Source organism: Thamnophis elegans, chromosome 3 (genome assembly GCF_009769535.1).
Source record: "Thamnophis elegans isolate rThaEle1 chromosome 3, rThaEle1.pri, whole genome shotgun sequence".
NCBI classification, from domain to species: domain Eukaryota; kingdom Metazoa; phylum Chordata; class Lepidosauria; order Squamata; family Colubridae; genus Thamnophis; species Thamnophis elegans.
Window position 1 is genome coordinate 29,693,403 of NC_045543.1, and position 23,375 is coordinate 29,716,777.

General features: G+C 37.5%; 1 protein-coding gene across 1 annotated transcript in view; it reads right to left on the reverse strand.

The window, feature by feature from the left end:
* The window catches only part of PKHD1 (PKHD1 ciliary IPT domain containing fibrocystin/polyductin), a 254,912-nt gene that overhangs the window by 136,202 nt on the left and 95,335 nt on the right, over window positions 1–23,375 (reverse strand). Inside the window, 6 exon segments of the mRNA XM_032213028.1 lie at window positions 1,284–1,387; window positions 5,310–5,435; window positions 7,666–7,820; window positions 9,106–9,169; window positions 9,172–9,306; window positions 22,892–22,993. Of these exon segments, the coding sequence (XP_032068919.1) occupies window positions 1,284–1,387; window positions 5,310–5,435; window positions 7,666–7,820; window positions 9,106–9,169; window positions 9,172–9,306; window positions 22,892–22,993 (686 nt within the window).

A 23,375-nucleotide genomic window follows, 5' to 3' on the forward strand; every position in this document is an offset into this window, starting at 1 on the left:
AGCAGAGTTAATGTAGAGCTTCCATTGTCAACTCATATTATGTCACTGGATATTTACCTAGAATGCCAGTGATTCAGTTTCAGTCCAGAAGTTATTTTTAACCCAGGGAGGGGTGGAAAGCTTGTATATTTATGCAGAGGAGAAGTAGCTTAACAGCAGTACATTTAGGCAAGTAGGGAATTTTATGTAGAAATACATTCTTGAGGAACTTTGTTTTATGGATTTCATTGTAGGTAAATACTCCCAGAAATACCTTTCTGCATGAATGTCTGATAGAATTTGGAGTACAACCAAGTTACATTTCATTTATAATATTGGCACTATACATACTTGTTTAATGCAATGTTGAAAACTAAGCATTTGTTTCTATTTGCTTTGTTTATACTTGCTTCTTCCTGTCTTTTCCAATGGATGATTTTTTTGAAAACTGAAAGATACACAGGCCCATTATTGCACACTATTTATTCAAGGTTCATAGAGAAACCCAAAGCTGCTTTTCCAGAGGCAACTGGACTTTCTTAGTTTCTTTTCCTTGAAAATGTTTCACTTCTCATCAGTGGTGGGTTCTGGATCCCATTGCAACTAATACAGTTGCAACAGGGCCCAGTGTCCACTATATGAATGCATGCAGCGCGCACATCGCACACTCTGTCCTTAACTCTTGTGACAACTCCACGAGGCTCCGCGACACTCCGCCTGCTTGGAGGAGCATCGCGGAGGTGCCGTGTGCTCTGTGCACATCCGCAGAAGCTCCAAAGAGCTCAAATACAGGTAAGGAGCTTGGGCAGGCAGACGGGCCCTCCAGAGCACCATACCTGAACAGTACCCATTGCTACCAGGGCGTACCGCCTGCAACCCACCACTGCCGAGGAGCCGAGGTGGCGCAGTGGTTAAAATGCAGCACTGCAGTTCAGCAGTTTGGCTGTTCAAATCCCACCAGGCTCAAGGTTGACTCAGCCTTCCATCCTTCTGAGGTGGGTAAAATGAGGACCCAGACTGTGGGGGCAATATGCTGACTCTGTAAACCGCTTAGAGAGGGCTGAAAGCCCTATGAAGCGGTATATAAGCCTAACTATTGCTATTGCTATTGCTTCTCATTCAAGAAGCTTCTTCAGTTCATAACTGAACTGAAGAAATAGAAAGAAATGCAAGAAATAGCAGAACAAGCATTAATTTAATCTACCAATCTAACCGTTGGGGCAAGGAAGCTTCAAGAAAATGTATCACAATATCACCTGCTTTTTGCTTTCCCATTGCCCAATAGTATTGTCTTTATATATTACCTCTATCAAATTATCATAAGACTGGATATATATTCCAGCTGGGGACAGAACTTCAGTATTGGAAAGGCCATCAGCATCCACTAGTCCAATAATTGTATTGTTGTCTTATTTTATTATTGCCATGTCATGTCCTAAAAATATAATTGCAAATTAGTAAATCATTGCATGTCTGTCTGTCTGTCTGTCTGTCTATCGTATCTATCTATCGTATCTATCTATCTTTTTTGCACCCATCCTATTATTCATGGCCCCAGCTGCTACTGAATTAGGCTTAATGAAGTGATGGAGAAATGGACTGTTCTGAGGACAGCAGCAGATAAGCTCAAGTCCCAATAGCAGCTGCATAGCTGCCAATCTGCTTGGTAAATAATTGCTGCTTTAAAAAAAAACTTTGCTGCAGGGAAGTAAAAGTAAATGTGAGTGAGTTGTAGTTAGAGATCAAACTGAAGACTTGGACCAATATACGGAGCACTTTATTCTGCATTCTGGTAAAGCAAAGGTGTGTGTGTGTGTGTGTGTGTGTGTGTGTGTGTTTGCGCATGTACTACTGTGCTTTACACACAAGTGTTCCTAAAGTTGCTGAGGCTGTATAAATGCAGACTACTAACATGGTGTTGATCTGGTTAATTGATTTAACTTATGTTAAAGTACAGTGTGCATGCTTTATTGATGAGGAGCTTTGTGGTGCATTTACAAATAGCAAGACCCTGTTCGGCATCTTTTAATAAGCCTTTGTTCTGTTACTTGGTGTGTACTGCTCCACACTTAATAATTGCTGCTGGCCTAGATCTGGTTATATAGTGTGCAAACATTTTTGTCCTGATGAAAATTCTCTTTAGATGATTTTGATCTACTGGAGCGTTACTGTTGTATCAAAATCATCATATTCTATATATTTATGAAAGTGTCATTATAAGCAGCCAGCAGCAGTGCTTATCTTTAATAACTGTTGAAAGCAGAAGAACAACAGATCCCATAGGAATGGGAACATAGTAAATTAAACTCAAATCTGTCTTCCTTTGACTGGATACTGCTGGCTTAGCTGGCTTCTCTATTCTCCAGGCTAAAGTGTTCCTACTCAAGAAGCTTGATTACACAAATTCACTTTCACTTGGGGTTTTCCTCTTGTCCCCCTAACCGCAGCATGAATATGCCCTGGTAACATCCCCCCCCCCCAATATCTTTCATCTTCTCCCCAGCCCATACTTGAAACAGCTTAGTTATCTTTGGCTGTTCCAGTTTTGAAGTAGGAATTTCCCAATTGTCTAGATATAGTTTTTATTAGGGATAAAAACCATAGCCAGTAAACTGGATGCAATGATGATTGAAAACTATATCCAGTAAATGGAATGTAATTGCTGCTTTAGTTGCGGTTTACTATCCCAGGTCTTTATAGCCCATTTAGGTACCTGCAGGGACATTCCTCCTCTCCCCCCCCCCCCCCCGATTGCTGGGAACTGTTCTTCCTGGTATTTGTGACTTGAGCTCCAGGAGAGACCAGGCAACCGGCTTCTGCAGAACATCAGTTTACATAATACCCAACCAATGCATTTGAAAATCCTCTACCTGGCTTCATGAGAAACACAGATCTGTTTGTTGCTGTATTTTAAGCAGGTACAGTGGTCTTTTTGTAATGCTGGTTATCTGCTGCACAAAGGGTTGATTAAACCTAGGAAAAATCAACTGCATGTGCCAGCTCACATTGCTAGTTCTTCCATCATTGACAGTATTTCATATTTTTCAAGCTATACATTTTATTGGTTTCTTTTACTTTGGTGCAGGAACAGTGCCTTTGGCTACTTCATTATGACTTTGGCTTTATTTGGTGCGGATGCAATGGTTATGATGTTGTTACTGCACATCAGCCAATCACAATAGTGTGTTTTCCATGGCTCTATGCTGGCTTCCTATGGTGCCACCAGCTGTCAGGTCAGAACTGGACTCCTTGGTCATTCACTATATTACCCTTCTCTTGAAACAATAGTTGAGGATGGTATTTACTCATTATCATCACCTCCTGTGACTGATAGTTTGTTGGTTGGTCAGTTGGTTGATTGGTTGATTAGACTTGTTTGCTACCCATCTTGCCTAGAGGCAACTCTGGGTAGCTTACAAACTCTAAACTCTGATAAAACATTGAACAATAAAAATGCATAATAATAATTTACAATTAACAAGTTGGAGAGGAAGGGAGCAGGTTGTGCATGGGCGAGTTGGGGGCATGACATCTCCAATGTCATGCATGCCGGTGGGGCCTCAGGCCAATTGGCAGAGTCAGGTCTTCAGCCCCTAGGAAGGTTAGGAAGGTGGATGCAGATCTTGGTTTACTTTTGGACATGTGATTAGCTTGTATTCATAAGAGGAGGGATTACAACAAAGAGGCACATCAGAGGTTCTCCATACCAAGAATTGCCCGACTCTTTCAAAGTATTTCTTGGACAGCTAGACAGATGGCTACACCTACCATTCTAAGCTCTTGCCTATACTTCTCCAAAGCTGCCCTTCTCATACAGGATCTTCTCTATGGTTGCCTTTACTTTGTGGTGTTCTCTTCCATTGAAAGAAGTGCAACCTCTAATTTGCCAGCATTTCATAAACAAATTAAATCTATATGTTTCAGGGAGTCCTTAGCACCAGCTGACTTTAATGAGGACACTAATTTGGTATTTGTACTTTCAGTGTTATGTTTATATTTCTGACATATACCACCACAGATCTTTAAGATTAGGAGTTACGAAAATCCAAATTCCAGGGGAAATGGAAGAGTAAATGAAATCAGAATCTGTATTAATCCTTTTCTTTAACTTGCTCTCAATAGGTTAATAAGAACAGTACCTTTTGTGAGTTCCAGTTTTAAAATAGGGATTAGCCATGGGCACCATGGATTACACCAACATACTTTTCTTTCAATTCAAAGACCAGTGGATAAAAATTTAATGCAGCCATCTGGATCAACTCTTTGTCCAAAAAGCTGATGGCTGCCATATGCTTATGTTTGCTTTATTGCTGGCTTGCCATCTTGTGATTATTTTGCAATTGTTTTGGTTAATTTTTATATGTTGCTTCTATTTTTGTGAGCAGCATAGAGTGAAAGGGAGGGAGAAGGAAAGAAGGAAGGAAGGAAGGAAGGAAGGAAGGAAGGAAGGAAGGAAGGAAGGATGGATGGATGGATGGATGGATTTTAGAAGACATTTGTTCTATTTTGTGGGACCCAACTCTATTTTGTTTGATATGTCATACAAATTGAATGTACTCAATGTATGATATATTGATTTGATGTAGAGCTTATGATGCTAGCATAAAAACTAGGAATCTAGTTCTAGTCTAGTTATATTCTTTATCAATGGAAGAAGTTGTAGTTGAAAAGTATCTTAATATTAGTGCTCCCCACTGAGATGGTGCAGGGTGAAGCACCCAAACATTTCCATTCTTAAAATCCCACTCTGTGCTTGTATGTTTGTAACTGGAGACAGCACAAACATAGCTTCATCTCAGCTCAACCGAATTAGAAAAATAAAAAGAAAACACCAAGAATTGTCCCTTCCAGCATTGGGCTCAGGGATTTCAGGCTGTGTCAAATGTGTCTTTTCATTTAGATATTCATTTGATGGAGGGATTTCTGCTCCGTGATATATTGTGCCGAAACATAGCTGTGATACCACAGTACTCCTTTTTGGTTAGCAGGCCACTGACATGTGATGCTTCCACATTTCATCATTAGTGAGTGCTTCACAAAAATGTCTTGAACACCTGTTTGCATGAAAACACCAAGACATCCACTGAACCCTTATGAAAGCTTGAGAACCTGCTTTACTAGTGACTTCTATTTTTCAATTCTCTGATTTTATAAAAATTGCTTGAAATGTCATTTGAATGATTATTTTTTTACTTGAAAATAAAATCTCTGGAAACAGAAATGTAAAGCAAAGGGGTTTGGGAAATCCTGAGCAAAAAAAGTTTCTAAAATAATCCTTTTGGGTTGAAAATTTCTGCAAACCCTGTAATCTTTTTTTTTAGTTCACTTACCTATTTTAATTCCATGGCCCATAATGTTGTAAAAAGTATTATTTTCAATCTTGAAATCTGATATTCCTGATAGGCTAACTCCCTGAGCAAAAGAATCCAGTACAACACAATGCTGCATATAAGATTCTAAAAAAGCGAAAAAGAAAAAGACTTGGATACAGATCAGCAAAACTGAAAAGTAATGCAATTCCATAGTGTTTAAAAGTCTCCTTTTCAGCCAGAATTCTCATGACATATTACAGTGGATTTAAAGAGAGCAGAGGAATAAATATTGTTCTGGTAGTGAGATGGGCAGCATATACATTTAATAAAATAATAAAATAAGATAAATATCAAAATTAGAATGTACCAATAGTTGTTTCAAATAACAGCAGAATCATTTCAATCAATTACATCAAATGGATGAAAAGCTGAGAGAAAATAACAGAAGTTTAATTACCAGCAGAAGTAGTGAATGAGTTTATGCATGGAGTTTAATAGACAAATTGCCATCATTAAGGAAGTCCTATCAGAAGTGGAGGAAGCTTCCAGAAACAGGTTTTTTTTAGCTAAATCATTAACTAACAACAGCTTATTTGTCCCTGGATGAAATTTTAATAGGCTGTCTATAGCAGCTTACTACTAAGTATAGATACATATAGAGTTGATTAATTGAGGTTTGAGGTTTGAGGTTTATTCGATTTATATGCCGCCCTTCTCCCAAGGACTCAGGGCGGCGTACAACATTAAAAGAAACACATACTACAAAAGTTAAAAAGAAATTAAATAGGATATTCCCAAACCCAATTAAAATTAACAATGACACATTTTTTAAAAGAATTCAAATTAAAATTAACAATAATCAATACTTTGATTTGTTTTGTTCAGGCCAGGCTGGCTTGCTGGAAAAGCCAACTTTTTAGGGCACGTCAGAAGGACCGGAGGTCGGAGATTATACGAAGCTCTGGGGGCTGCTCATTCCAGAGGGAAGGCGCTCCCACAGAGAAGGCTCTCCCCCTGGGGGTCACCAGTTGACACTGTCTGGCCGACGGCACCCTGAGGAGGCCAATTCTGTGGGATCGCACTGGACGATGGGAGGCTACCAGTGGCAGTAGGTGGTCTCGCAGGTACCCTGGGCCTAATTGATTTTACCTCACCTAAAACTGAACTTTTAAAAGAGATTCAGATTGCTGTCATTAGTATACTGGTGCTAAAACACACTGATACTGAAATCATACTGAGTATGATTAGCATACTGAATCGTAATAAGATTCCACAATGACAATACCCCCCATGTCCTGAGACCCAGGTTTTCTCTCACTTCTCTTATAGAGGAACTTTGAGTTATCTGAAAAGTAGCAAGAAAGGTAGAAATTATTCATTAGTAGAACTGAGACTATTCAAACATTCTAGAGAAGAGAAGAGAATTTTAGTAAATCACAAAGGAAATATATAATCGTCAGACTTGAAGTAATACTTAATAGGTATGGCAATCATTGCATGACATCCTTTAAGACAGAGGTCCCCAATCCCTGGGTCATGGATCAGTATCGCTCCATGCCTATTAGAAACTGGGCCACACAGCTCAGGTCAGCGACAGGCAAGCAAGCAAAATCAAAACCACCACCACTGGTCTGTGGAGAAACTGTCTTCCATGAAACTAGTCCATGGTCCCAAAAAGATTGGGAACTGCTGCTTTAAGCACTGTTTTTAGACAGTCTGTTGTATCAGTGTTACTGTTACTCACTCATAAAAACGTTAAATGTAGAACAAAAATCATATCTACAAAAAGTACTTCAGTGACAAGAATCCAATAAACTGTACTCCAATAAAAATGTACTTAGCATGTGTCTCAAAAATTTACAAAAACATAAATTATTCCTACAATTGTCTCCTTGATTAAAGAATACATTGTAAAACAGCAAATCCAATGTTCATATATATTAGCATTCTCTTCCACAATCTTTGAAGCGCACTCTTATTTAAATAGTGTTTCATTTTTTCTGCATGTTGATGCATATTTCTTACAATATCTCAAAATACTTTTTAAAATATTCTTTCCCTTTTCCCTGAAGAAAGGTGTGTACATGAATCAGTTTAGTACATTAATCTAAAGTACACAATTATATTCTGAAAATGCCTACTAAATTTAATTTAATCCAACCCTTCCCATTGAAGCAAACAGAAAATGCTTCGGTTCGGTCTGCTTAATATTTCATATACTGAAAAGCGGATTATTATTTTGTTAGCATGTACATGAAGTAAACTGGAAAGGGCCTCTGAAATCATGATAAAAACCTGAGATGTTAAAAACTACAATGCTCTGCTCACTTATTTACCTCTGTTGTGCATGGGTGTGCACTTCTTCCTCACTCACTTCCTGAAATAGCTGCTGCTTTACAGAGTTGCAGATGGGAAACTTTTTCACTTGTGGCATTTCCTTGGATGACTAGATTCCTACTCAGCAATGCCACAACAGTTCTAAAAGCAAGATGTTCTTCAACCTGCTTCTCAGTAACAGTGTAAGAATATCTATAGGATACATAAGAATAAATACTGATAGTTCTACCAAATTGTGCCAACAATTCCATCAATTTTTAAATGCCAGAAATAAGATGAATTGAAGGCAGAACTTAGCCTTAATACATCCTCTAGCAGCAGGGATGTGCAGTCAGGGGAAGCAGGGGAGACAGGGCCTCACCACTGTCATCATGAAAAGAAAAAAAATGTAAAAGGAAAAAGGCTAAGGTAGTTGCTGCCAGAGTCACAGTGGATGACTTTGCTTAGTGCTTAACTGCAGTAGGAGGCGAGAGAACCACGTGCCTCCTTTACTCTATCTTTATGATCACTTGAGCAGAGTTAAGCAAGGGTTAAAAGGAGAAAAATTATTTATGCAAAGGAGGCACGTGGTTCTCTTGCCTCCTGTAGAGGGCATTTTTTAAAGGCTTTAGTTGCTCTGGGAGCAACTAGCTCAGTCTGACCTCAGAGCTCTTGCCTTTCTCCTTTTACATTTTTTTTCTTTTCATCATTGCAGGCAAGAGCAGAGTTGAAATCCTCTCTGAAACAGCTGGAAAAGGTGCGTGTGTGGGGAGGGGGGAGGAATTCAAAAAGTTTGATTGCATGCAGAGCCACATTGCCTTTTCGAACACACACACACACACAGACACACACACAGCTGGATAAAAGTATATAAGCCCAGCTTCGCTGATTACAAGTTTGAAAAGGCAACGTGGCTCCACCTGCAATCAAAGGCTCAGATCGGAAGGCAGCAGGGGAAAGGGGGGTATGGCAGAGGAGCTGCTTTCAAACCATTGGAAAATATATCCAATCCAACTTCTATGTTTGTGTTTGTTTGAGAGTGAGTGAGTGAGAGAGGGATCCAACTTCTCTGTGTGCGTGTGTCTGTTTGAGAGCGGGGGAGGGAGGGAGAGAGGGAGGAAGGAGGGGGAAGGAGAAGAAAAAGAATGAAGGAAAACTTATTTTGCAAGTGGGGAAAATGCTGTCACTTTAAATTGGAACTGAGCATGCCTGGCTGTGGAATTCTGGGAGTTGAAGTCCACAAGTCTAAAAAAATTTGAAACCCCTGTGTCAGTGCCTCACCAGCTATAAATCTCACCGCACGTCACTGTCTAGCAGCATCAGCACTGATTCCCCTTTCTGTGATGAGTACTTAATCAGCAGACACCAGCATTGTCTGTATATGTCACTGTTCCAGCTGAAATGTAATTGTACCAATGCAGATCCACAGTTGCGTGAACTTCAAATTAACATCACATGAGCCTTGCCAACACAACACTGCCAACTCAGGCACGATTACCTTAGTGGAGATGTAATGTAGAGTTTTGTACCATTTATTTCCTTAATGGTAAGAATTTCTTTTGAGTACCTTCAAAACTTCCTCCACATACAACAACTTCATCTCCAGGTTTCCAATCCACAAAGTCCACTAAATCCAACTTTGTATCGTTGGAGTATGCTGCTGATTTCAAATATGTGACTGATATTTTTGGGACACAGTCTGAAATATTAAATAAAATTCAGATATGAGAAAAAGAAGGGTGATGTTTTTAATGAATATTAAGCATAGCCCAACCAAATCTTTAGTGTTTAATAACATAATGGGAACAATGTATGGATTAAGAATGCGCCTTTTACTCATTTTTAAGTTTTTAATATAATACTGTGATTTTGCTAGTACTTATAAGTGAAAAATACTAAACATTTTCATTATGTAATATTTCATTTCATTAAAGCGGGTTGAAAAATTAATGGTCTATAACAGGGGTGTCAATCTCACAGCCTGCGAGCCGGATATTTCATGCACTGGCCATGCCCACCCCCGGTTTAGAGCACAAACTAAGGAACACAAACTAATCCCTGTAAAACATCCCCAACACAATATAATGCTCTGAAGAAAATGTTAAGTCAATCCTAAAACAAGGACTGTCATAACAACATCAGGTTTGAATTCCATAACTAAAAAGGTTTGGCCAACCAATTATTTTCTTGAATTGTCTCCAAAACATACAGTGGAACATACAATTAAAATTATTTTTCTTTTTTTCAGATCAGAGAAAAAAGTAATCTCTCCTGTGATGTTGGCCCTAGTGATGTGCTATTCCCAGTAGCACACAGGCAATATGAAGATTGCTTTTAACAATACTTCCAATGGCAAAATGAATAGCATTTTTCCACAACAGAAGCCTAACTAAATTTCAGCAGGAATGATTTCCATATGTAGAGCATGTAATAAGGCAAATAAAACATTTATACTCTGTTTTTAAGGTGATTTAAATGTTTGTAAACATCACCAGCGTACAGAAAAAGAAGTTAGAAATTAAATACTTATTTTCCTTTTCCAAGCAGTTTCTTCTCTTTTCCTTTTAGTACTCATAAATAAAAATAAGTAATAATACAGAGGAGACTTAAATATTAAACTCAAAGATATATATACTTTTTTCACATTACAAAATAAGTCGGTGCACTTTGTAACTTATCAATGTCATACTAAGTAACAACTATACCGTTGTGGCAAATCTATATTCATACCTACTTTGGAAATCATATTTCCAAAATAAATCATCCCAGCACAAATAGCTTTATTTGTACAGACACCACAGTACTTAATCATTATTTGTATTCTACAATGTATTATTTGAACTCCACAACAAAGCAATTAATTTAGTGGGGAGAATGTATTCCATTAATATAGACAGAAATGGTTAATCATAAATTTTAACCATTCTTAATCGGAAAAAAAGTCTAATTCATCCCACTAAATGCAGTTTTATTTAAGAAAACGATTGTGTAGTATTTTCACAGCTTCCTGAAATTCAGGTTTTGATATACAATTCCCTAGAAGTATGAATTCAAGACACTGTTTTCAGGGAAGCTACTTCAGAGAGGAAAAAAGAGATCAAAGTTCTTCTATTCCGCGTCAAAGTGAATCTGAGCAGATTACAAAAGCAATACAGGTGGTCCTTGTTTAATGCCCACAACTGAGACTGACAATTCAAATGGCCTTTGAATTATCTGCTTATGATCTTTTTTCAGACCTGCAAAATTCATAAATATTAGGATTGGTTGTAAAGTTACTTCTTCATCATCACCATCACCATCATAACTGTGATGAGGCACAAAATGAGGTAGTCACTAAATGAGGTCTACCTATAAACTACCAAATAAGGTCTACCTGTAAATCACCAAAGTATCAATAAATATCCACAATTCAAATTCATAACAACAATACATAGCTAGCATACATCTCCTTGTCTATGTTGTACAATATGTATATGTTGTTCCTGGATATCCTATTAGTGGCTTTGATAAAAGTGTCTCTGAGATGAAAGTATCGCTACAATCAGCTGAATTATGTAGTAAGCTGTTTATTTTAAATATGAAAGCAGATTCATCTGGTTAAGTTTTGCTTGTTAGCATGCAAAGGGAAAATGTGTGCTTGGGATAGAATAGGAAGCTTGCTGGTGTATTGCTCATTCTTCCTGAACAAGCCAGACTAGTTCAAGGAACATGCTAGAATTTCCACTAGCCTCCACTTAGGATCTTCAAAGTGGACATGAATTGACAGAAATGACTCAGGGCTTAGTATTTTTTATGGCAATGAAGATCCTTCTCAGTTCTTTATATTGGAATATGAAATATCTCTTGCTTCTCCAACATTTAACACAATTTTTGTATTGATTAATTTAAAAAAATCAATCAATCTTATAAATAGTAATACAAACCTTTTTATTTAAAGTGGTTGAGGAAATGATGAAATAGTGTGTGTGAAGTTGGCTTTATCTAAAATGTAAATTTTATATATATATATAAATATATATATATATATATAAAAGTTAGCTTCCTCCCATAATTGGGGCTTACCAGGGGTTGTAAAAATCTAATATATACCTTCTTCCCTGGCTTCAGCTGATAAGGAGGAGACCTGTGGCATAATGGCTAAGTCGTTTGCCTAAGATGCAATACAGCACAGGTTCGAATCCCAGTAAGGATATGGCTAGCTGATGAGAGCTAAATAGCTTGAAATAGATCTATACTAGCCTTCCTTTATTTATTTATCAGCACAAATAAAACATATATATATATATATATATATGTATATGTATATGTATATGTATATGTATATGTATATGTATATGTATATGTATATGTATATGTATATGTATATGTATATGTATATATATATATGTATATATATATATATATATATATATATATATATATATATATATATATATATATATATATATATATATATGTTTTCTGAGGTTTTCGCGGGTGTTAGTATGTAGGTCTCTAGTTGTTCGGGTTTTCTCCCGCGTAGAATTGGAGATGTCTTGGCGACGTTTCGACGAAGTCACATTCGTCATCTTCAGGCTGCTGCTGACTACTTCAGGAGTAGTCCTGGAAACACCAAACCTGAAGTAGTCAGCAGCAGCCTGAAGATGACGAATGTGACTTCGTCGAAACGTCGCCAAGACATCTCCAATTCTACGCGGGAGAAAACCCGAACAACTAGAGACATACATACATACATACATACATACATACATACATACATACATACATACATACATACATATATATATATATATATATATATATATATATATATATATATATATATATACTTAAAGTCACAACCCCTGATGCCCAAGTATGGGAGGAAGGTCACACTTCCACTCTCTGTCATTAGGCTCGTCACAAGAGTCCATCCAGACAGAAACCCAATATTTTTTACTGTTGCCTTTTTTGTTACATTTGTTATATTTATGCTGATAAATAAATAAAGGGAGACTAGTATAGATCTATTTCAAGCTATTTAGCTCTCATCAGCTAGCCATACCCAAAAACTTGGGTATGGCTAGCTGATGAGAGCTAAATAGCTTGAAATAGATCTATACTAGTCTCCCTTTATTTATTTATCAGCATAAATATAACATATATATATATATATATATATATATATATATATATATATATATATATATATATATATATATATATATATTTTAGAGGATCAATCAATTTATATGACAGTTGCTGTCAGCCTGCAAGGTAGGCTGGGTCAGGAAACAATTAACCCAAGGAATACTGGAAGTTCTGTTTTATTGTTAAAAGACATCATAACAGAATCTTGAAAGCTTGACAGTTATCCTCTTATACCCAAAAAAAATCAGATAGGGTTGCACTGCAACATAAATTCTACCTCTTAGTACTTTCCTATGAAATTATAATGGAAGTACAAAATGGCGGTGCCTGTAGCATGACATCCCAATGAACATTTCATCATCGTGGCTAGTTGTGAACACTTCCATTCATCCAAAGCCTAAAGAAAACACCAGGCCCAGGACTGTATCTTGTAGCACACCACTTAGTCTCTCATTGAGGTATAATTTCATATAATTCCAGTAAAAGTCAGTTTAAAAACTTAAGAGGCTTTTACAAAGAATATTTCATTTTGACTTTATTTTATGCAGAACTTCACCAACATAATACTTCAATGATATTCAACAATAATATACTGCATTATGCATCTTTCTATTGTCATGATCTGAAACATGACATTGGATCCAAGGAGGCTATCAATTAAATTCTCACCTGAGGAAGAAAACTAGACAGGAAGTACAATTGGACATATAAATTCATTGGTTAAGTCAAAGACAGGGCATCATATATATTGAATTTGGATGGAAATTCAGGTGTGAAGATGGCAAGATAAGGGCAACCATTAACATATAAAGCAAATCAACTAATATTCAAAAGAGCATTTCAGATAAGCTATTAGAATAACAGTAAAGTTTATCCTTGGTGGCGCAGGGTGGTTAGAATTCAGTCTTGCAACCTAAGTATGCCTACAGTCTAGTATTTGATCCTGAAGTTGAGCTTGAAGTTGACTCAGCCTTCCATCTTTTCGAAGTTAGTAAAATGAGGACCCACATTGTTATGGGCAATATACTGACATTTGTAAACCACTCATAGAGTGCCATAAAGCACTATGATGGGGTAGTATATAAATCTAAGTGCTATTGCTATTGCTAGTATTTTCCAAATGAAATAAATTACTATTTTCAGACCAGATAAAGATAAATCTCTTGAGACTAACATCACAATGTTAAGGTACCTTGGAGGGATTTTTAGCATAGCCCCTTCCCATGCCAGCATTATTAGATTTTCTAGGAATGTCTGAAATGAAAGATTCCTCCAAGAAGGGACAGTTCTTATCTTTTCTATCCAGCAGAAGAATAAGCAAATATTCCATTATATAATAAGGCTACTGACAAGTTAACTGAACTAAGGCCAAAGAGGTGGTCTAAAATAGGCATATATAATGAGTGGAATGGCCCTTTATAATAATAACAATCCTTACTTTATACTTACTTTATTTGACACTGTTTTAGAATAAAAGGCATTTTACACACATCATGTTATCTTTATAACAATCTTGTTATACTAATTCTGTTGATCCTGCTTTAAAATGCTGCAGGGCCAACCAGCCCTAACATTAGGCACATAGTGATAGCTGACTTGGACAAATGATTCTGGATGTCATGAAAAGGAAGCACATTGTTTACCATTTAATAAAATATGTATATATTTTTCCTGCTAGAGAAAGATACTTGTGGGAGTTTCTCATAAGTGCCAGAATTAATTATTCAGTTATATTATATATTGTGACTTGAGGAGAAGGTCACCATTTGTTATTCTACCTCAGGCAGTAAAATATCTTGGCCTGGCCCTGAATTTCTTCAGAATAAATATTCTTACCCTTATTTCACATATTCTGTAAATGTTGTATATATTTGAGAGGCTACTGATTTCATCTAAATATTTTGATTTAACATAATTGAAGTACATTGATCCAATATCCCTTCTCTGTTTCCAACTCAGCCACCACTCATCACTCAGGCAACTAAGCAGTCTTAACTGTTTCTTTTATTTTACAGAGTATAAAGGAAATAAAGATTGCAATCTAAAATTTCACCTGGAAAAATGCAATAAATCAGCACTATTCAAACACAAATTCTTGATAAAATTAGCATTATATTAAAAATTAACCACTAAGGAGTCTGCCACACCAAGATATAGAACTTTAGTTCAGTAATGGTATTCTATTCTCTTCACTACCTGTTCAGTAGCAGGAGCATGCGCAGAAGGTCCGTGATGACATCAGGGTGCATGGGCAGAGCCTCGCGCCCGCACCGGTGAAAACCGGCAGCATACCACCTCTGCTTTAGTTCCAGCAAAGTATTTGCAACTAATATGAACTTGTATCAACTTTCCTCAGATTGTTCTTAACTATTACAGCTGAAAAATACTTGGTGTGCTGTGTTGTCTATGTATGAGACTCAGGAGCTCACACTGAAAATCTTGAGTTAAACTTTGCTTAGCTCATGTTGGTCAATTGCAAATGGCAGAGAATATAAGCCAATGAGTGATCATTTTCTCTGTCATATTTGCCATTCACTAATCTTATTGCCCCGTTCCCTAAGTCAGGGGTGTCAAACTCAATTTCATTGAGGGCCGCATCAGGGTTGTGTTTGACCTCAAAGGGACAGGGTGAATGTAGGCGGGGTGGGCATGACCAGATTGATGTCACTCATGTTGGGTGCACCTATGGTGGCACGAGCGTTCTGCCAGCAAAAATGGGCTCCCAAGCTCTGTTTTTGGCTGTGACAGCCTCCTGCAACCCTCTGCCAGTGAAAACGGAGCTCTGAAGGGCTGCCCGCAGCCCTCCCAAGCTCCATTTTTGCTGACACAGGCACCACTGGCTGGTCCTTTGCTGTTTCCAGGGTGGCCCCATGGGCCAGATCTAAGCATCCTACAGCCAGATCTGGCCCTTGGGCCTTGAGTTTCATACCCCTGCCCTAAGTGCTTTGATCACTCCTTAATTAGATTCTCCCTTATTTTCATTGTAAAAAAAAAAGGCAATACATTTCCAATATCTCCCTCCACATTCAGCATAGTCCATTCATTTTTCTGCATTTCTTTGAATTTTATCCCATGATTTTAATTGGCAATTTTGGCATCTTAACAAATGCACAGAAAAGTTCAAATGGTGCAAGGTGAATCCTATTGGTAGTGGATTCTCCCTTATCTTCATTCTCTGCATGCTGCAATGCAACTTTTGCATACATCAAAGAAACAAACCTGTAAAGATTTCCTGACTTCACCACAATTGATCAAAACTCAGCTAAAAGCAAGGGAACAGCAAAGTATCCCTCCAATTAGAGAAAACTCATCCAAAGAAATTGGATACACTCACTTAAATTCTCCATCACTGAAGGCAAGGTACTATAAAAGAAAAAGGGGCTCATTTTCTCAGGCTAACAAGAAAAAAATATTTTTTTTATTGGGGGCAGTTTGTGAAGAGCCAATAGTAAGGGTTAGGGTTAGGGTATACACAGTCAGAATAGAGCTGGAAGGGACCTTGGAGGTCTTCCAGTCCAGCTCAAGCAGGAGACCCTATACCATTTCAGACAAATGACTGTCCAATCTCTTCTTAAAAACCAGCACCTACAACTTCTGACAGCAAGCTGTTCCACTGGTTAATTGTCATCACTGTTAGTCTCTCCTTAGTTCCAGGTTGCTACTCTCCTTGACTAGTTTCCATCCATTGTTTCTTACCCTGCCTACAGATGCTTTGGTAAATAACTTGACTCTCTCCCCTTTGTGGCAACCTCTCAAATACTGGAATACTGCTATTATGTCACACCTAGTCCTTTTCTCTAGACTAGCCAAATCCTGCAACTGTTCTTCATAAATTTTAGTCTACCGGCCTTTAATCATCTAAGTTGCTCCTTTTTGCACTTTTTCCAAAGTCTCAACATTTTTTTTTGTAATGTGGTGAGCAAACCTGGATGCAGTATTCCAGGTGTGGCCTTACTAAGGTTTTATACATCAGTACTAATACTACAATATTGACACCTAATCTTTATTAATTGTAGAAATAGTCCAGAGTGAAAATGTCATGCTATCAACTTTCTGAATTGTCACGGGTTAATTCGCTTTGGTGGATTAACAAAAAAATAGCATTGTATTTGCACAAATCTTCCCTGCCATTTTAGTTATTTTTAAATTGCTCTGAATTACATGCTCTCCATGTAATTCCACCTGTTTAAAAGAAACTGGATTTCTTCCGAAACTTTAAATTGGCACTCATGCCAGCAAAATCTGGCACTGGAAATAAAGATGATCATCTGTAAAGAACTGAGGGAGTAAAAGGACTTGAGGGACAGATGTTTATTCTGACAGTTTTCAAGACTATAGTCTCACCCTGACCTAAAATACCTTGGAAGCAAAATAATTACTACAGTTTATTCATGAGCAGTTAATACATATTATAGCACTATAGGGTGGAAAAAATAAAGCTATCAACCACAAGGTTTATCTATTACTTAGATTTCAAACTAAAGAAAGATTGCTAGAGCAAAAACCCAAGAAATTAAATTTGTAATTATGTTTTTACCAAAAAGTTTACAACTGGAAATATTCCGAAATATTTTTAAAAAATGGTTGTTCAATATAACTCAATTATTTAATTCATTTTCTAAATTATTAACTGAGCATTGATTTGGAAAACAACTTCTCTATAGAAAAAAGACTGTTTATATTAATGATACCAAAATGTGAAACTTTAACACAAAGTCTAAAAATAGATAAAAACAAGTTTCTTCAGTTATACAATAAATACTATAATACACACAGTTTTATGTAGTACTGTACTGAATACATAAGTAATAGTGGTAAGCTCATGTGATATCAGCAACTCTTTTCAGTAACAACCCTGTACCATAATCAGATTTTTTTCTGTCTCTCAGCATGAAGGAGTAATCCAAAACTATAAAATAAATAGAAATAATTAAAGAAGGGGGGGAAATGGTAGAGTGTAATACTCAAAGGAAAAAAAATGAATATAACTTTACATTTGGTATTTCTGGCATAATCTATCAATAAAACAACATTATTGTGCTCAATCGTGATCAGATTCGAGTAAATTTATCTTTCACTATAAAATTTTTCAAACCTATGGTACCTTTTCAATTTTGTAAGACAGAGAAAGTTTCTACAGTTTTAAGAATCAATGCAATCCAATAAAAGATACATTTTAATTTTCCAATGTTTTTTAATAACAAACACAGCATCCAATAGTATAAACTGGGTCAATTTCATATGTTGCATCCACTTATCAAATCAATTTTTGATGAGTTCCTCATTTAAAAGGAATTTAAAAGTTCCAAGAAGATTCACCAAGTTGAAATTTAAAATCATCTTCAAGACACCCTGTTGTGCTTAGAATATATGATTCAACTTCTGTGACAAGATTTGTTTATTATTAAATGAAACTATAGAGCATTCTACAAATGTTTTTAATAATCAGTGTGAAAGTTGGAAAGTATAAGCCTCTAGCACAGATTGATCTGACAAAAATTATTGGGCATGATACAGATCTACATTGCCAAAAATAACTAAATTGTACAAGCATACAAAACAATGAATCATTAAAATCATGAAGTAGCACAGAAGATTCAATTCAAAAGTGCATTTCAGCAGCACTTACTTACTCTCCATGATTTGGGCTCTCAATGATGTTGAATTGATTAATGAGCAATAAGAAAGGAATGGAAGGCATAGAGCAGGTTGAATATGAGTAAACTGAGATTAATAATATCAAGGTATCAAGTTTCATGACTATTAAAATTTACCTTTAAGGCTACATGCCATTTTGGAAACTCTACTCTCTGGCATGTCATCCTTTACTGAGTTCCTCATAACAAAATGCAATATGCAATAGTGAAACAGCATTTATGCTTATGCTATCCACTAAAACTCACAAGTCAAATTTATGCAAGTTCTTTCACACCAGCCTGGATCAATTTTGTTAGAAAGGACAAAACTATGGACAAGGCCACCGAGCTAGTTTTCTCTTTGGAAACTTGTCAGGAGAGGTTTTTTAGGGAATACATATGAACAGTGTCAGAGACATTGATAAATTTCCCTTCTGAAACAATCAATAAAAAACCTTCCCTCCTGTTCAGGCTTCTATTGTGGACGCAAGGGCCATAATTACATTGTCAAAAATTCAAGTTACCCCAGCTGACTGAGAACCCCTTTAACTGTGACGTTGATTGGCATGCAGTTTATGGGTGGTGTGCCCTGATTGGCAGGGGAGCTGGGTGAAGCCAAAGGCAACTGTGAAAATTCTCAATCTACTCTGAACACCAAACTGCCACTCAGAGAGAATTCTGGGAAAACCCAGGGTCATATTAACATATCAAACAGAGAATCTGACATGTTGTTATTAAACAATCAGATTCAGCCATCGCTATGGAACAGTTCCTGCAAAATTTACTATTTGAAAGGGAAATAAGTGGGAATTATACTCCATTCTGTTCACTCAGACAGCTAAAAATGTTTCAAAAGCTTGTTTGCGTAATGATTTCAATGTGTGCTTAGGTACAACTATTTCAGAAATTAAAAAACGTTGTCAAACAGTTCAGCTTGTTTTATTCTATAAGCCTAGTTGATCCTAAATTGGCACTTGAATGTGTTTGGATTTGATGTAAGAAGCATGAAGGCGCAAAATAAATGTTCACTTTCCTGTCTTATTTTGAGAGTGGGGTGTGTGTGTGTGTGTTTCCACTATGTTCACACTAAATAGTGGATTATATACTTTCACTGAAATTTAATTATACAAAGTACACACATAGGAATTGTGCTCAGACCGCATATAATTCTGCAGCAAGCCCAAGATTTGCAGCATCATTTCTAAAGTACTGAAAACCAAGAAACATTTCCAATAATGTCTCAGGGCCTCACTGCTCTCTATTCTTCAGCTTCCTAACAGCTGTTTTGATTTCCCACTTTCTAGCCTCAGCTGCAAACCAATGGATATAACTATTTTGAAAACTGTCTGGTTGGTTTTTTTTAAGTACAAAAGCATAACAAAATATGTTCAGCCAAACTGGTAGTGGAATTTAGGCCTGGGTCGCAGAACGGGCAGTGACCCAGGCCTGCCATGCCCCCGAACCGGTTCCCTTGCCACCACTGGGCTGCCGCCATTTTGGTTTTTAGTGACTGCGCGTGCACAGTTCACTGTAAATTGTTATGTGCATGCGCGAAGAACAATTTAAATTGAACAGTGCACATGTGCGGGTGAAGCAAGCGTGCACGGGCGTTGCAGCCAAACCAGGCCAGCCAAAGCTATACATCCATTGCTTGGGAACAGCTGTCAGGAAGAAGTATAAAACCCCCACCTTATTTCTCTACCATTCCTGTGCCCTTCTCTTCCTGTTTGGTGTAAGGGATGGACAGTTCATTGTTGGGACCGGCTTAGAGATCTGAACCTGAGCATTTCACAGAGACATAGTAGAAGGGGAAAATAGGAAAGTACGAAGTTGTTCATTCTCTCCTTTTGAAATATCAGGTATAATACAAGAAAAAAAGGTCAATTTCACAGCATACATTCCCCAGTACTAAAGTCCAACCCAGAGTGCTTATTATAAAACATATAGGTTTTGAAGAAGCCAGTTCTTTATTATTCCAATTAGCATGCAGCCCTCACCTAACATCAAAACATTCTGTGTATCCTAGAATTTAAAATTCAGAATTCTTGCTAGTGAACAAGAATATCTAGGACAGACATAGGCAGCTTTGTTCTCTTAAGAACCTGCATGATATACAGGGTAAGAGCCAAACAACCATTTCTCTTTTTTGCAATCCTCCTATCTCTCTTATTATTTGTTAAGCTATTAAATTTATATGCCACCAATCTCAATCATGGTTGGCTTACAATATAATAAAAAGTTAAAAAGTGTTAAACACTATAACATTAAAACAAAAAGATTAAAAGTTAAGAAACAAGATGAGAATGAGAATCTTCTCTACCCTGTCAGCCACACCCACTGTAGCAGGACCCTATTGGGAGCCCAGGCCAAGCAGAAGAGCCAAGTTTTAGACGCTTCCGGAAGGCCAAGAGTGTGGGGATGGACCTAACCCTCTGATGGGAAAATATTGCAGAGGACAGGGGCAATAGTAGAAAAGGCTCTTGACCTGGACCTTTCCAGCTGAAACTCTTTGCCTTCTGATCTGAAGTAGGCACTTTCCACTGAAATGAGGGGAACAGATTAGCCCCATCAAGATAAAGTGGTTCCTCCTATATTCTCATTCACTTTCTAATAGATATTTAACTCTCTCTCTCTCTCTCTCTCAAGTAGCAAACTACAGAGGAATGGAGGCTCCTTCATAGCTGAGAACTCAACTAATTTATTGTGGCAGGCTCTCAATAACCAGCCCATGGCCATAGTTTCACTCCATGTGTTTCTTTTCCAAACTGAAGAGACAAGAACCACTTGGATTCCTGAGAAGATTTTATATACCTAAGATCTGTTACATTATTTTTGTGTTTTGCTAAATATGGCTTTCTGTGGCCCCATTTTTGCTCCATTTCCGTCAGCAGCTGGAATTTACCATGTGATTTCACTAACAGAAGGAGGCATCACAACCACAGAAATATGTACAGAAAGTAACAGCTAATGCAGCCTTAGTTGAACAAACTGATTTTATTGAAAATTAACCATAAGTTCAGAAATGCCAGATTCAGGATGTTTTTGTCTGATGTTATTTGGCAGAGTAAGCGACGCAAATCTTCTGCCATTTGAACGCAAATATTCCCTCCATGACTAAATAAATCCTAAATAAATTTTAAAAATGTTCACTCTGTGCTAAATAAAGTCAGTCATCTCCTACCTCCTATATTTAAAATAGGAATTTCTGGTAAGGAAGTGGAACTTTCAGATGCCCAGAATAAATACACAGAAACATACTGTCAGGATTCCAAATAACATCCAAAATTAAATCAGATTCCAAGGCAAAGTATTGCTCAAAGTTCCAATTTATTAAGAGAGTCATGTTGGCACATCTGGGAAAACCTGAATTTGAAAGCTTCCTGGTTTTCCCCACCCAGTTGAAAGTTCAAGATCTTGCCCACACACACACAAGTCCATCACATGGTCCAATCTTCCATTGCCATGCTGGCAGTTCCACCCATCCAGTTCTGGTTAGGTGCAAAGGTACCAAGACAAAAGATGACTTTGGCAATCTAAAAGGAATTTTACTTACATCCTACTCCTTACTATCCCCCTCCTATTTCCCCACTATAGAAACAGCATAGTAGATAGAATTGTGGCAGGCCAAAGATCCCAGAAGGAACCTAGCTGCAGGCCTGACACATACATTCATTCATGGAGATTCTCTAACACACATAACAATCATCTCACAAAGACACGCTTTTATTTTTCCATAGGTTGTCTAGAACTGGCAGCACTTTCAAAAAGTAAAAGCAAACTATGACAGCAGAATAAAGGGACTACAGATTCTTTTGCAGATCCCTGTTTTATCTCTTGTCTTACACTCAAGGCTACTAGTGCTATGGGTGGTTCCATCCAGTCAAATGTTCATTATTAACTAGGGTGTTGTTGGCATTTTTATTAATACCATTAGATTCAAAACCACCACAAAGTATGTTCCTGCTCTACTTCATGGATGGTTAGACAGAACAGCGGCAGGGAGTTATAAAAAGAAACCTGTACCCATACTGTAAATTTGTTGTTTTAAAGAAGGAAAAGAGCAAGATTCTGCATGTGTTTCTGACGAGAGGTTACAGTAGAGCTCAGATGGCACATTGTCTGATGGCCAGAGTGGCCAAGATGAGATGTGGTAGGTACAATTCACACTGTAAACCTAAATAGAGGTTGACACACCCATTTCAGATGTCATGTCACAGTTTCATGTCGACTATCCATTGAAACTTAGCAACAAAATTTCCAGGAGGAAAGCATGTCTCAGCAGCCTCCTTTTCCTGCAACCAATGACAGTTTAAACTGATGGACCTTGAATTTCAGAAATATCTGGAGGGCCACTTGTTTCTTGCTCTGCTCTAAAACTTGGCAGTATGAATTGTGAAAGCTAAGCACTTCTAAATATCTCATTATTTTTTCATTAAACCTGACCCATATTCACCAAAACTATGAATATTATCAAAATGCATATCCATTTGATAGCGAACATGTTTCTATGTAACTCACCATGCATGGACAGGGTTCCATTTCTCACAGCCAGAAATTTTACTCCATATGGGAAAAACTCTTCAGAATAGGCACTTTCATGAAGATGGATACGGGCCATGCAGTGGTGGGTTTCAAAAAATTTTTGAACCTCTTCCGTAGGTGTGGCCTGCTTTGTGGCAGTGGCTTGCTGGCTATGTGACTGGGTGGGAGTGGCTTGCCAGCCATGTGACTGGGTGGTCGTGGCCAACTTGGAAAATGTGGTGAAACTCACTTAACAACGCTCTTGCTTAGCAACTAAAATGTTGGCTCAGGAACTCTGGCATTGAAGCATGCAAGTCTTAAAGCTGTCAAGTTACAAGACCCTTGCACCCCTAACCCTTTAGAAAAAAATCCCCAGGGGCGTCCAAACTTGACAGCTTTAAGACTTGTGGACTTCAACTCCCAGAATTTCTCCTCTCACTCTTCATCTTGAAGATGTGTGGATAGGCAGGGGGAGGGAGCT